Source organism: Arachis hypogaea, chromosome 10 (genome assembly GCF_003086295.3).
Source record: "Arachis hypogaea cultivar Tifrunner chromosome 10, arahy.Tifrunner.gnm2.J5K5, whole genome shotgun sequence".
NCBI lineage: Eukaryota > Viridiplantae > Streptophyta > Magnoliopsida > Fabales > Fabaceae > Arachis > Arachis hypogaea.
Genome location: NC_092045.1, coordinates 5,501,728 through 5,513,250, shown reverse-complemented (window position 1 = coordinate 5,513,250; position 11,523 = coordinate 5,501,728). Strand labels below are relative to the sequence as shown.

Here is an 11,523-nt window from a genome sequence, read left to right as displayed (position 1 = left end):
AGATAAAGTTAACATTAGTTAATACAAAAAAAATTTTAAATGGATTAAAGATAAAATTTTTTAAAAATTATAAATGAGGAGAATATATATTTTATAAATAGAAGAGAGAAGAATATCATTTTAGCATCGTAGAAGAGGAGAATGATATTTTCTCATTATTTTAATGAAGTAATTTTCCACGTAATTTCTTTTTGCCACATCTGTCTAAACTCTAATCTTTTATTTGAGTGGATTAGTAGTTAGTACCATAATACGTATATTGAATTAAATGGTCAAAAGTGGGTTAACATTTTCCACTGATATTTGGCACATGTAGATATTGCATGCACAAATGTTAGTCAACATTCAGTGTTCTTGAAAGAGAGAACAATAAACATTGATTGACATTTTATATTGCATGCTTGTTTCCATATATATATTTTCCTAGCTATTTCCACAGTGATTATAACTTATACTATAATGCGACCCCTAACCAAAACGCCATTCATCCCCTCTTTTCTAGGTTAACATAATAATTTAATATATTAATATTAGCATTTAATAATAAATAATAAAAAAGACTTAAAATGACCGTAATAAATTCTGTCTAGTGGGATAAGGCGAAATTGTTTTTGTTGTAATATTAATACTTAATGATCCTTGATTTGATTCAAGTCTAAACAAAAGAAAAGCTTTACTTTTCAAAGGGATAACGAAAATTTTTAAGTTTTAATATCTTTCTATGAATAGCCAAAACAAATATTCTTTTATTAAATATAACATGGCTCAAGTTACGTACTGTCATTCTTTGAATGAGATATGTTATTTATATTTATTTTACTTTATACATTGAGTTAAAAAAAAATCATTATTAAACAATGGAGTGTAAGACTCGTCTAATCTAATTTAGATGATCTCATATTCTATTTAGTTATATATATAACGTAAATTAAAAGGAGTACACAAAATATTTTTCCATCATAAAATTAGTCTATGATATATAGGTTAATCAGTTAATCTATCACTTATTAGCAAGATAAATATTTGCCATTTATGAACTGGAAAGGAAAAAGTTAGCCTTCATTTTGTAAATAGCAGCATTATTAAATGGATAGTATGGTATATACTATATACATTTCTAGTTCTAAGACTCAAACGTTCATGTTTAAATATAATAAATTAAAATGTAGTTCTTATTTTTGTCCAAAGTGTGATCTGCAATATTTCTTGTAAAATCCAATTGTGTTATCAATTGTTTAGATCCAAAATTATTTCTTCTTGAAGGTGATGTCTTTAACAATTAGTTCTTGAGAAATTTTTGTTTTCTACGGATCTGGAAGATGAGGTGTATATATATATAAGGGGGAAAATAGTAATGCTGGAAGTATGCTAATACATGAACATGACAATTGATTATTAATTTGGAAGGTTCAAAGAATTGTTAGGTGGTCCAAAAACTGAAGATAGCTCCATCAATGAGAATATGAGGAAATACAATAATGATGGGCATATAGGTCTTCTTACTTATTGGTTCTTATTTAAGCCTTTTTCTATTTTTTTCAACAATAACGTATGTGGTATGTTATAAAGGCATTTATTTGCCTCTTATTTATTGAAGACTTGATGCATGAGACGGCTTGTTGATTAAGAAATGAAGTTCTTAAATTTGTGCATTAGCTTACTAATAAAACATTGTTCTTGATATAGTATTTTATGACTCACAATTTCATTACTAAAAAGTATTGAGAATCTAGCAAATGTCAAATGATACCTATTAATGCGATGTGAACACAAAAAATTAGTCATTATATATTTATGCATAATTATATATTATATAGATTTGTTGTCCTCCATGAAGCTGCACTCGAGTTCAAAACACAGGTTTAGCTGATATAGTGGAATAATAATAACCCATGTAGTTATGTGTTTGTGCGTGGATATAAATTTGTAATATAATACCTAAGATTAAGAGCGGTCCAATTTATCGGAAAAAAAAGAACAATGTATTTTTAAAACATTTTATTTTGAAAATAGGTTACACTCAATCTTCATTAAAATTAGATAATATTATTATTACTAATAATTTGTATGTTTTTTTAAAATATGACATTAGGTGCTATAATAATAAATATAACACTAAATATATATCTATACAAATTACTATATAATTATCGAATAAATGACCATTTGTACCTATAAAAGATGAAAACGTTAACATATGTACTTATACTAGATCGAAACTAAACTTGTATCCACGCAAGATGCCCTCCGTGTGACAAAAATATCCTATGTGGCACTCCAACCCTCTAAAGACAGGGTACTTTTGTCATACGGAGGACATCTTACGTGGGTACAAGTTTAGTTTCGATTTAGTGTAGATACATATGTCAGCGTTTTCATCTTTTATGGGTACAAATGGTCATTTATTCATAATTATCAGAATGGCCATAAAATCATGAAACAAACATAATGGAAAAGGGAGAAATTAGGTGAACGTTTGGAAAATGGAAGTGTTGAAATTGACATGTGACTTTCCCATGTGTGTATGCATGAGAATATACACATAGGTTATTAGACACCTCTATTTTTATTGGATTGACCCCTTATATATATAAAGCTTGCTATTGGGAGATAAACTTGCACAATTCCTACTACTACTAATTCAACTATTACTAGTCTTCTATCATATGCACTAGAATCCCAAAGCTACTTCTGGTTGCAGAACAGAAATCAGTGCTAAAATGTACAAGACATCTATTTTCAGCTATACCCTTAATACAAATGTTTTGCAGCCTAAGATGGTAGTTGCAAGGTAAAGAAAGAAAAGAATGTTAAAATGTATCTTGCACTGACAAAATTCCACTTATATTAGTTTCTTTTCTATATTTGACTTATTGATCCAATGACAATTTTCAGGTTGAAGAATCCAAGTCCAAGAATTGGTATGCAATAACTCATACTTGTTTGTTTTGTTACCCTTAGCATGAAACTAATCATTATCAATAATGTCATATGCAGGACACTGCACAAAGGTACCCCGGAATTCAAATATGGAGAAACTGCAACATGGATATTTGTTCCCTGAGGTGCCCTTTTCATTCAAATGTCTGAGCAATGTCTTAAACATTTAAATTGCTACAGTGAACAACTAAATCTAAGATCAAGTTAATAGGTTATGTGTTTTGTTACTCTATGACTTTTAATCACTAGTTCTATATGTATCATGTATCAGATTGAAAGGCACGAGCATATGCACTTACAAAAGTATCCACATGCAAACATCATTGACCTTGGAATTGGTGATACTACAGAACCCTTACCAACTATGGTAACATCAAGCATGGTTGATGTAAGTCATTTAAAATTATTTCTACTTAATTAGCAGGAGAAAAATAAATAAGTCACTTTGAGAATTAATGTACCACCTCAACTTTGTGTATACACGACAACTTCTCTTTCAACTAGTTGCATGAATGGATAGAATCATACTTACTAAAAAAATCATAAACTATTCCCTTTTTTATTTAAGAAATGGTAAGCACATAAGGAATCATACTTATACAATTAACAATCAACACTGATATTTCCCCTATATAGGAATTTTCCATGATGGTTTTCTTGTAACCTATGCATCATTATTTGCAGTTTGTGCTTGGTCTTTCAACATCAAAAGGTTACAAAGGATATGGTCCTGAGCAAGGAGAACAGGTACTTGAGTCATTAATAACAATTTTGTCACTAAAACAACAATTTTTGCATCTTTGGTTAGGGAGTAAAATTTTCCACTTACCATATAGTAGATCAATATAATGTATATCATGCAGATGAAATGCATATATAATCTGGAAAAAAAAATCGCAGGCATTGAGGAAGGCAATTGCTGATGTATACTACAAGGATCTAGGAATAAAACCCACAGAAGTTTTTGTTTCAGATGGTGCACAGTGTGATATTACTCGCCTTCAGGTATTCCATCAATGTTAATCCACAATCTAGAAGTAGATTTCTACCTACCTACTACGTTAAATGTACTTACTTTGATTTTGATCAATTCTTGCAGCTGCTTATGGGTCCTAATCTGAAGATAGCTGTACAGGATCCATCGTTTCCGGTATTGTAATTGCTCCTCTGTGATGGTTTTTCTTATTTTCATGATTATAAAGGCAAACAGAAGATGCTTCTAACTCATGGAAGTGTTTATGACTGAGGCAGGCCTACATAGATTCAAGTGTTATAATTGGTCAGGCTGGTGATTTTGTAGATAAAGTTGGAAAATACAAAAACATAGAATACATGAAGTGTGGACCTCAAACAAACTTCTTTCCTGATCTGCATAAAGCTTCAAGGCCAGAGCTCATTTTCTTCTGTTCTCCAAACAATCCCACTGGCCATGCAGCAACAAGGAAGCAATTGGAACAACTTGTTGATTTTGCCAAAGTGAATGGATCAATCATTATCTTCGATTCTGCATATTCAGCTTATATCACTGATGATAGTCCCAAGTCAATCTTCGAAATTCCTGGAGCCAGAGAAGTAAGCCTCATGGCCTATTTTTAAGACCTATTCATAATCCTTAACCTTGCATCATGTGCAGCATTATTTTGCATGAAATTCCCAAATGGCAAGCTTAACTTTTGTCTTTCCTCGTTGTGCTTTCAGGTAGCGATCGAAGTTTCATCCTTCTCAAAATTCGCAGGCTTCACAGGTGTCCGACTTGGATGGACCGTGGTCCCTGAAGAACTCTTATATTCAAATGGCTTCCCTGTTGTCCATGATTTCAACCGCATAATGTGCACCTGCTTCAATGGAGCTTCCAACATAGCCCAAGCTGGTGGGCTAGCATGTCTGTCCCCAGAAGGTTTCAGGGTAAGTTACAGTTCCCTAAGAATCAGTATCTTAATTGAGAATTCATTGAAACTTCTGTTCTATTGTGATTTCTGCTAAATATTGTTTTTGAACAAAATCTCAGGCTGTGAAGTCCCTTATCAACTACTACATGGAGAATGCAAGCATACTGGTTAATGCTCTGTCTTCTCTTGGCCTCACAGTTTATGGAGGGAAAAATGCTCCCTATGTTTGGGTTCATTTTCCAGGCTCAAAATCCTGGAATGTCTTTGCTGAAATTCTTGAGAAGACTCACATTATTACTGTCCCAGGCAGTGGTTTTGGTCCAGGTGGTGAAGAGTACATAAGAGTTAGTGCTTTTGGCCAGAGAGATTCCATCATTGAAGCCTCAGAGAGGCTCAAATATCTCCTTTATCAGGAGGAAAACTAATGATTATACTTATCTCAGTTTTATGATCTATATTCTATACATACAATAAAGAAAAATGGCAAATATTAGCCTTCACTACTACTTGTTAGAGGATTCAGGTGTGAACTACACTTTCTACGTCTAGAAACTTTGAAGTGCTCCTGCCAAAACTAGAAGTGTGAGGACATACGTGTAACAAATCAGAATATTGGACTTGCTAATGTTATTTGAACATGTGATTCTTCTTCCTTTCTTTTTGGTTTATATTCTCCTCTTTCTTTTAAGTTCTTATATTAAGTTTAACAGACTGTTCACTGCATAAGATGATTGGTAAGTTTTGCAGAGTGTTGAATAGGTTTTGCTTTTTCCAACAACTTTGCTTCTTCATAAAGAAATGGCCAAAAAATTACAACCTAAACTAAATATGGTATAAAATATATAAAAGAATGTGTTCGCAGGAAATGCAAACTTTAAGGAAGCAATGAGCAATTATAGCGCATGACAAAACAACTTAATTATTCATTCATAGAGGATGTATCTCTGAATGAAACAAGACCAAATGCTGCTATATGAGGATGTACTGAATATAAAGGAAGGAAAGGACCAGAAAATCTTTAGATCCAGTATATTATGTTGATAATCTTACTTTGTATAATCTTGATTTGTTCTGTGCATACGAGTAATAAGGAATTACATCTTTATGAATCAATCATACAGAGGAGAGAGGACCATTTACAATTTGAAATCTTTGTGGCTTATCAGCAAAATCAAGATTAACACAGACATGAAATCAGAACAACAATAGAAGATCTCTGGCTCTATTTCATCAAACTTTAAGGGAATGGCAGCTGACTAGTTCAGCAGACCTACCACTCCTAGAAGCAAAAACCTGCCAAATGTCTCTGTCTGATTCTGCTGCTGCTGATGATTCAGTCGTTTCTGTGAGTGAATTATCTGGTGACAACGAGGATCGGGGCGATGCTAAGTCATTTTGCAAATCAGCCTGTAACACTATAATGTTGTGATTGGCATCTTTAGTAATTACGTGAAGCTTTCCAAGTAAACTAGCTAAAAGATAAGGAGATTCTGAATCAGTGAAATCATGAATAGGAACATCTCCTGCAACAACTTTCCAAGTATCGCCTTCATAATCATATACCTTGATCTTTGCAGAGTCAAGAGAACTTGAAGGATCAAGTGCATATAGATCATCATTGACAATAACACTCAATTTTGTTCCAGCTTGCCTCGCTGGCCAACCTTCACCCATACCAACCGGCATGTCAAGCCAAGAATCATTATTTGGATCATAAACTTCTCCCCCGACATCAACAAAAAAGGGCCAACAATACAAACTCTGAGGAACAAATAATCTTCCCCTGTATGAAGTCATTCCTGTGGCAATAGGCTTGAGTAAGTCAGCCAAAAAAGCAGTTGGCAGCACCTGAGCTTTAGCAAAAGGCATGCTTGGTAATTGGGACCATGTACATGTATGCGGATCATATACTTCTGCAGACTGAAGGGGATTTAATCCACCACGACCCCTAGTAACCCCTCCAACAACATAAAGCTTATCATTTAATACACCTGTTTTGCAATAGGCTCTACCAACTGACATCGGACTGGCCTCCATCCAAGTGTTTTTAACAGGGTCATACCGCCAAACAGATTTCATTGCAGAAGCTTTAGAGAAACCTCCTAAAGCATATATACAGCCACCAACAGCACCAATCGAGCAACCACAGAATGGCATCCGATCAAGAGCATCTCTCCTCCCAAGCCAGCTCATTATGACATCAGCAATTCTGATACTCGAACCCACCATGCTCCACATCCGAAGGGGAAGGGCTGCCAAACCCTTCTTTTCTTCATCTTCACAGGAAACATTTGGCATTGAAGGTAACCTTTGCCATCTTCTGGAAAGAGGATCCAAGGCATGCCATAAAAGTTTGTCATCCTTGACCCTTGTTAATATGTAGAGCCACTCCTCCGTCGTTCCAAGTTCTTTTCTCAAACTAAAAAGTTCAGAACTCACAAGGGCTTCCTTCCAAGCATGAGAAACCGACTTGAGATTTAAATAACGAATTCGTGGAACTCTAGCTAGAATCTGAAGTGATATCTCGTCCGGAAGGGACGGAATCAATCTTGTGTTATCCTCACAAGAGCTTGACAATCTCTGTCTCTTTCGAGCTTCACCTTGTGAATTTTCAGAGGTATGATTCCATCTAGTCTCGGAACTATTCGGACTAAGTACATTCCCCATCAAAAACCACTTCAAAAATTCAGCTCATTAACCTTCAAGGATAAATTAAATCTGTTCAGGAACATTATCATTCTAATTACTTCTCACCACTCAACAGGAAAATGCAGTGATCAACTTAATCAGAATAGCAAATTCAAAAGCCTACGGTTGAATTGAAAACCCAAGGTTTAATTGCAAGTGTAAATTGGTTGGTTTGAATGTTCAAAAATAATTATGGGATTAAATATCCTTAGTGAGGACAACATGAACAGAATAGGGAAGTGTCTTCTCAGGAAAATAAGATAAATCAGAACCAATTTCTGGAAAAAGCACATTCAGATAATATTAAAAAGCAATTCCGGCAATATGAATATTGAATACAGAAAGTCAGATCAACACAGAAACAAAAAACGAATTTGCGTTACCTCAGAAGAAGGGGAAAGCCATGAAATTCAGGGGGATATGTTCCAAGTTTTACATAGACGACGAAATAGATTCGGTGAAACTTGAAAAAGTGTGTGGGTGGGTGTGTATGGGCCAACTCCATAAACGACATTGCGTTCCATCTATTCCCTGCTTCTTTTTTCTTTTGGGCCGAGATCAATTGGATTGTTTCCAAGGCAAAATTGGACCCAATCCAATTCATGGCCCACACGAACGAAAAAATTAGTTTTTTTTTTTATATATTATGTTAGTTCAAAGAATAAATTAGCATTTGTAATGTACCAATTGAAGAATAAAACGACAATTATAACTACAGAAAATAGCTTATGTGTGCCAAAAGTATCCTAACATAGCTTATGTGTGCCAAAAGTACCCTAACAGACCAATTGCATAGCCAACATCCGGGTACTTTTGGCAGACGAAGGCAATCTTCCGTAGTTACAATTGTCATTTTATTTTTATATGGGTACATTTGTCAGCGTTTATATCTTTCATGGGTATAAATGGTAATTTATTCTTAGTTCAAAATAGGAGACCACTTTAATAAAGATACTAAAAATTATTTTCTTCTAAAGATGTTTATATGTATCACGTTATTATTAGACATTTTTATTAAACTGGTTAATAATTTATTTTTTAATAAACCTGAACAAAATAGATTTATTATGGAAACATCCTATCCCCTTCAAAATATGACAAAGACCTACGTGTAGTTGATAACTGTTAGATGATAATTTAGTCAACCTTATTAAATTATTTAACGATTTTTAAATAACAACTTTGTTTAAAGATAACTGCAGGGGAGTTTCACTTTTGGGGGTAATGTATTGATTTTTAGCGGCTGTATTGATGAAACAGTGGAATTTATCAATTTTGGTGGAAGTTACAGGAAGAGCCAGAGTTGGTGGTGGTCCTAACAATGGAATAGTGGTGAAATCAGACTGAAGCAACATAAATAATTTCACATGCCAATGCCACACCTCTGCTAAAGTAAAAAGTAGACTAACCAATCTCCTACTCCTACTACAAGTTTTGATGCACTTATCATCATAACTTTCTATAATCCTAACATTTAATTTCACAGCCATTTCTTACTTATCATGTTGTATATAATGGATGAACCCTATTCACTCCAACCATCCCTTAGCATTAAACACATGAAAAGGACATGAAATTTGACACGTTAATATCATAGGCATTATGCATATAATAGAAATAGATGATAAAATGCCAAAAAGGTTCTACACTGATAGCCCAAGTCATAATGACACCATGTCTCTACTCTCTAGTCACTTTCTCCCATTTGCATTACATATTCCACACCACAAGAAAGAGTTTATTCTGATCTTGTTGTTGTGTGATGAGCATGAAAATGAGGAGGAGTGGAGGATTCATGTGCCACTCTGAGGTATCAACAGCAGTGTGCATGAGTTACCGTTCCGTGGTTGAACCAACAAGGAGGCATATCAGAAGCATTTCTCTTGCTGACACATCATGCCTCATCAACTCCAAACTTGTTCATAACCACAATTCTCATCATCCTCACAAAACTGCAACACACGTCTTTCAGGTTAGACTCATTAGAAATCAGTGGCATTAATTAAGAATGCCTTTGAAGCAAGGGGGTTATAGTTTTATTAGTTGTAGTTGTAGTACTTGTTGATCCCATTTTTACATTATCAGTTTGAAGATTTTAATGTTAAATGCAGGTGGTAGTGATGCGGGTTGCTATCCATTGTCAAGGATGTGCTGGCAAAGTGAAAAAGCATCTCTCTAAGATGGAAGGTAATAATTATTGAGGTAGTGTTTGTTTTGAGATATTGAGACAGAAACTGAGAGACTGAGATTCAGTATCATATTTGTTAGTTCAGATATTGGTACTAAAATTTTTGTCTCTGTCTCTAAAATTTCAGTATTTCAGTACTTTCAAAATTTAGGGACACAGGGAACTAAAATTTTTAGAGATGGAGACTGAAATTTTAATAACATTTTATACCTAAAATATTCTCATTTCAATTAACTAATTCCAATTTTATCCTTTATACAAATTAAATTAGAGTTTCATTCTTGTTTCAATTTCTGTCTCCCACTTTATACCAAATAGAATACTGAGATTTATTTTAATTTCTGTCTCTTAGTTTCTGTCTTTCGATCTTTGTCTTTCCGTCTCTGTCTCTCCACCAAACACTACCTGAAGGCTTTTAAATGTACCTGAAACATCATTGTTCCAATACTTTTAATGATCGATCTAAATTATAAAAAAATATATATATAATATATATTAATTAAAATCAACAATTAAAATTACGGAAATATCAGTGTTCTAAATACATTTGAGCACTAGATTCCTAGCCTAGAACAACTGATAGGCATGCAACAGTGACAAATAAATGAGTTAAAAAAAGGAAAAAGAAGCTACCAGTTTTACCCCTTCTAAAAATAGCAGTAACTATAGTATTTATTCTACAGTGAAGGTGAAAAGAATTGTGATTCCATGTTTTTAATGTTTTGTGTCAGGAGTAACATCATTTAGTATAGATGTAGAGAGCAAAAGGGTGACAGTGATGGGCTACATTTCTCCATTGGAAGTCCTTGAGAGCATTTCAAAGGTGAAAAGAGCAGAGTTCTGGACAAGCACATAGCAAAAATTACTCTTTTAATTAATCTGCATTGCTTCTGATTGTGATATCTTCATAGTCAATTTGATGATATTGAATGTCACATGTCATATATATTATTTAATTGACTGATTACTTTCAAAGTTTCAAGCATATAATATGTCATCCTTATTGACTTGCAGATAAAATTTGGAAATTCAATGTTCTTATAGTCACAAAATTAAACATTCTAAAACGAGATCCACCCATATATTTAAGTTGAGCCGGCGGTTGTAGCAATAGACATACACATTAGATTCCTACTCATTATTAAATTAATAAAAATTTCTAAATATAGGAGAGAAGATGAGAAAGTGACCATATAGAAAATATCAACAATATATATCCAAATGACTCTTTTAAGTTAAATCTATCTAATATCATACCAAAATGAATCTGATGAATACATTCACTTGGAAACAGTCGTCAAAAATGATGTTAATAATATTATTATTGTTGTTGTTGTTGGTTTATTTAATGTAACATTATTGATGCATACATATTCTGCTATATATATATATATATATAAGTATATCCTTATGTACATACATTATTCAATTCAATTATTATCTCCCAAGTTTTTGGTATAAAGAGAGAAAGATTCATTTGAATGAGAAAGCTGGGGATTGAAGCAAAATAAGCTACTTCACTCTCCACTTACGGCCCAAGAACTGCAAACATGACCACGGTAACATCCAAATTTATTCCATCTCCAGCTTCTTTATCATTTTCCATACTTTAATTTGTTAAAAAAATTTAATTTCAACGTTACTCCTTCATAGATCAAAATTAAATAGATATAACAAAATCTCATTTAATAAAGTGAAGAGACCCATAAAGTAAAAAAGATGAACGTTTTTAATTATAATTGAATTTATAACGTCGATTATGCATGACCCTTAGTACCTTAGTTTAAGGATGATTATACCTTTACATTCTTAATCTAT

At 33.3% G+C, this 11,523-nt stretch overlaps 3 protein-coding genes across 4 annotated transcripts; 2 read left to right on the top strand and 1 right to left on the bottom strand.

Moving 5' to 3' along the window:
- The first annotated feature begins 2,610 nt into the window (after nt 1-2,610).
- On the top strand, nt 2,611-5,497 carry LOC112714883 (aminotransferase ALD1, chloroplastic). The gene is made up of 10 exons (XM_025766579.3): nt 2,611-2,791; nt 2,896-2,921; nt 2,998-3,065; nt 3,212-3,328; nt 3,625-3,687; nt 3,841-3,945; nt 4,040-4,090; nt 4,192-4,512; nt 4,639-4,845; nt 4,949-5,497. The coding sequence occupies exons 1-10, from the start codon at nt 2,721-2,723 to the stop codon at nt 5,252-5,254; spliced, it is 1,335 nt and encodes a 444-aa protein (XP_025622364.1). The 5' UTR covers nt 2,611-2,720; the 3' UTR covers nt 5,255-5,497.
- Nucleotides 5,498-5,834: 337 nt separating this feature from the next.
- On the bottom strand, nt 5,835-8,039 carry LOC112714881 (F-box/kelch-repeat protein At1g22040). Of its 2 annotated transcripts, none has more exons than XM_025766577.3 (2): nt 7,901-8,039; nt 5,835-7,528 (listed from the first exon to the last, which is right to left on the bottom strand). In XM_025766577.3, exon 2 carries the CDS (start codon nt 7,494-7,496, stop codon nt 6,060-6,062), a length of 1,437 nt encoding a protein of 478 aa, XP_025622362.1. In that variant the 5' UTR covers nt 7,497-7,528; nt 7,901-8,039; the 3' UTR covers nt 5,835-6,059. The 2 variants fall into 2 exon arrangements, with proteins under 2 accessions (XP_025622362.1, XP_025622363.1); XM_025766578.2 differs by having other exon boundaries at nt 5,835-7,547; nt 7,901-8,002.
- A 1,117-nt stretch (nt 8,040-9,156) lies between these two features.
- Nucleotides 9,157-10,739, top strand: LOC112718144 (heavy metal-associated isoprenylated plant protein 23). The gene is made up of 3 exons (XM_025770039.3): nt 9,157-9,489; nt 9,629-9,704; nt 10,437-10,739. Exons 1-3 carry the CDS (start codon nt 9,280-9,282, stop codon nt 10,559-10,561), a joined length of 411 nt encoding a protein of 136 aa, XP_025625824.1. The 5' UTR covers nt 9,157-9,279; the 3' UTR covers nt 10,562-10,739.
- Nucleotides 10,740-11,523: the final 784 nt, after the last annotated feature.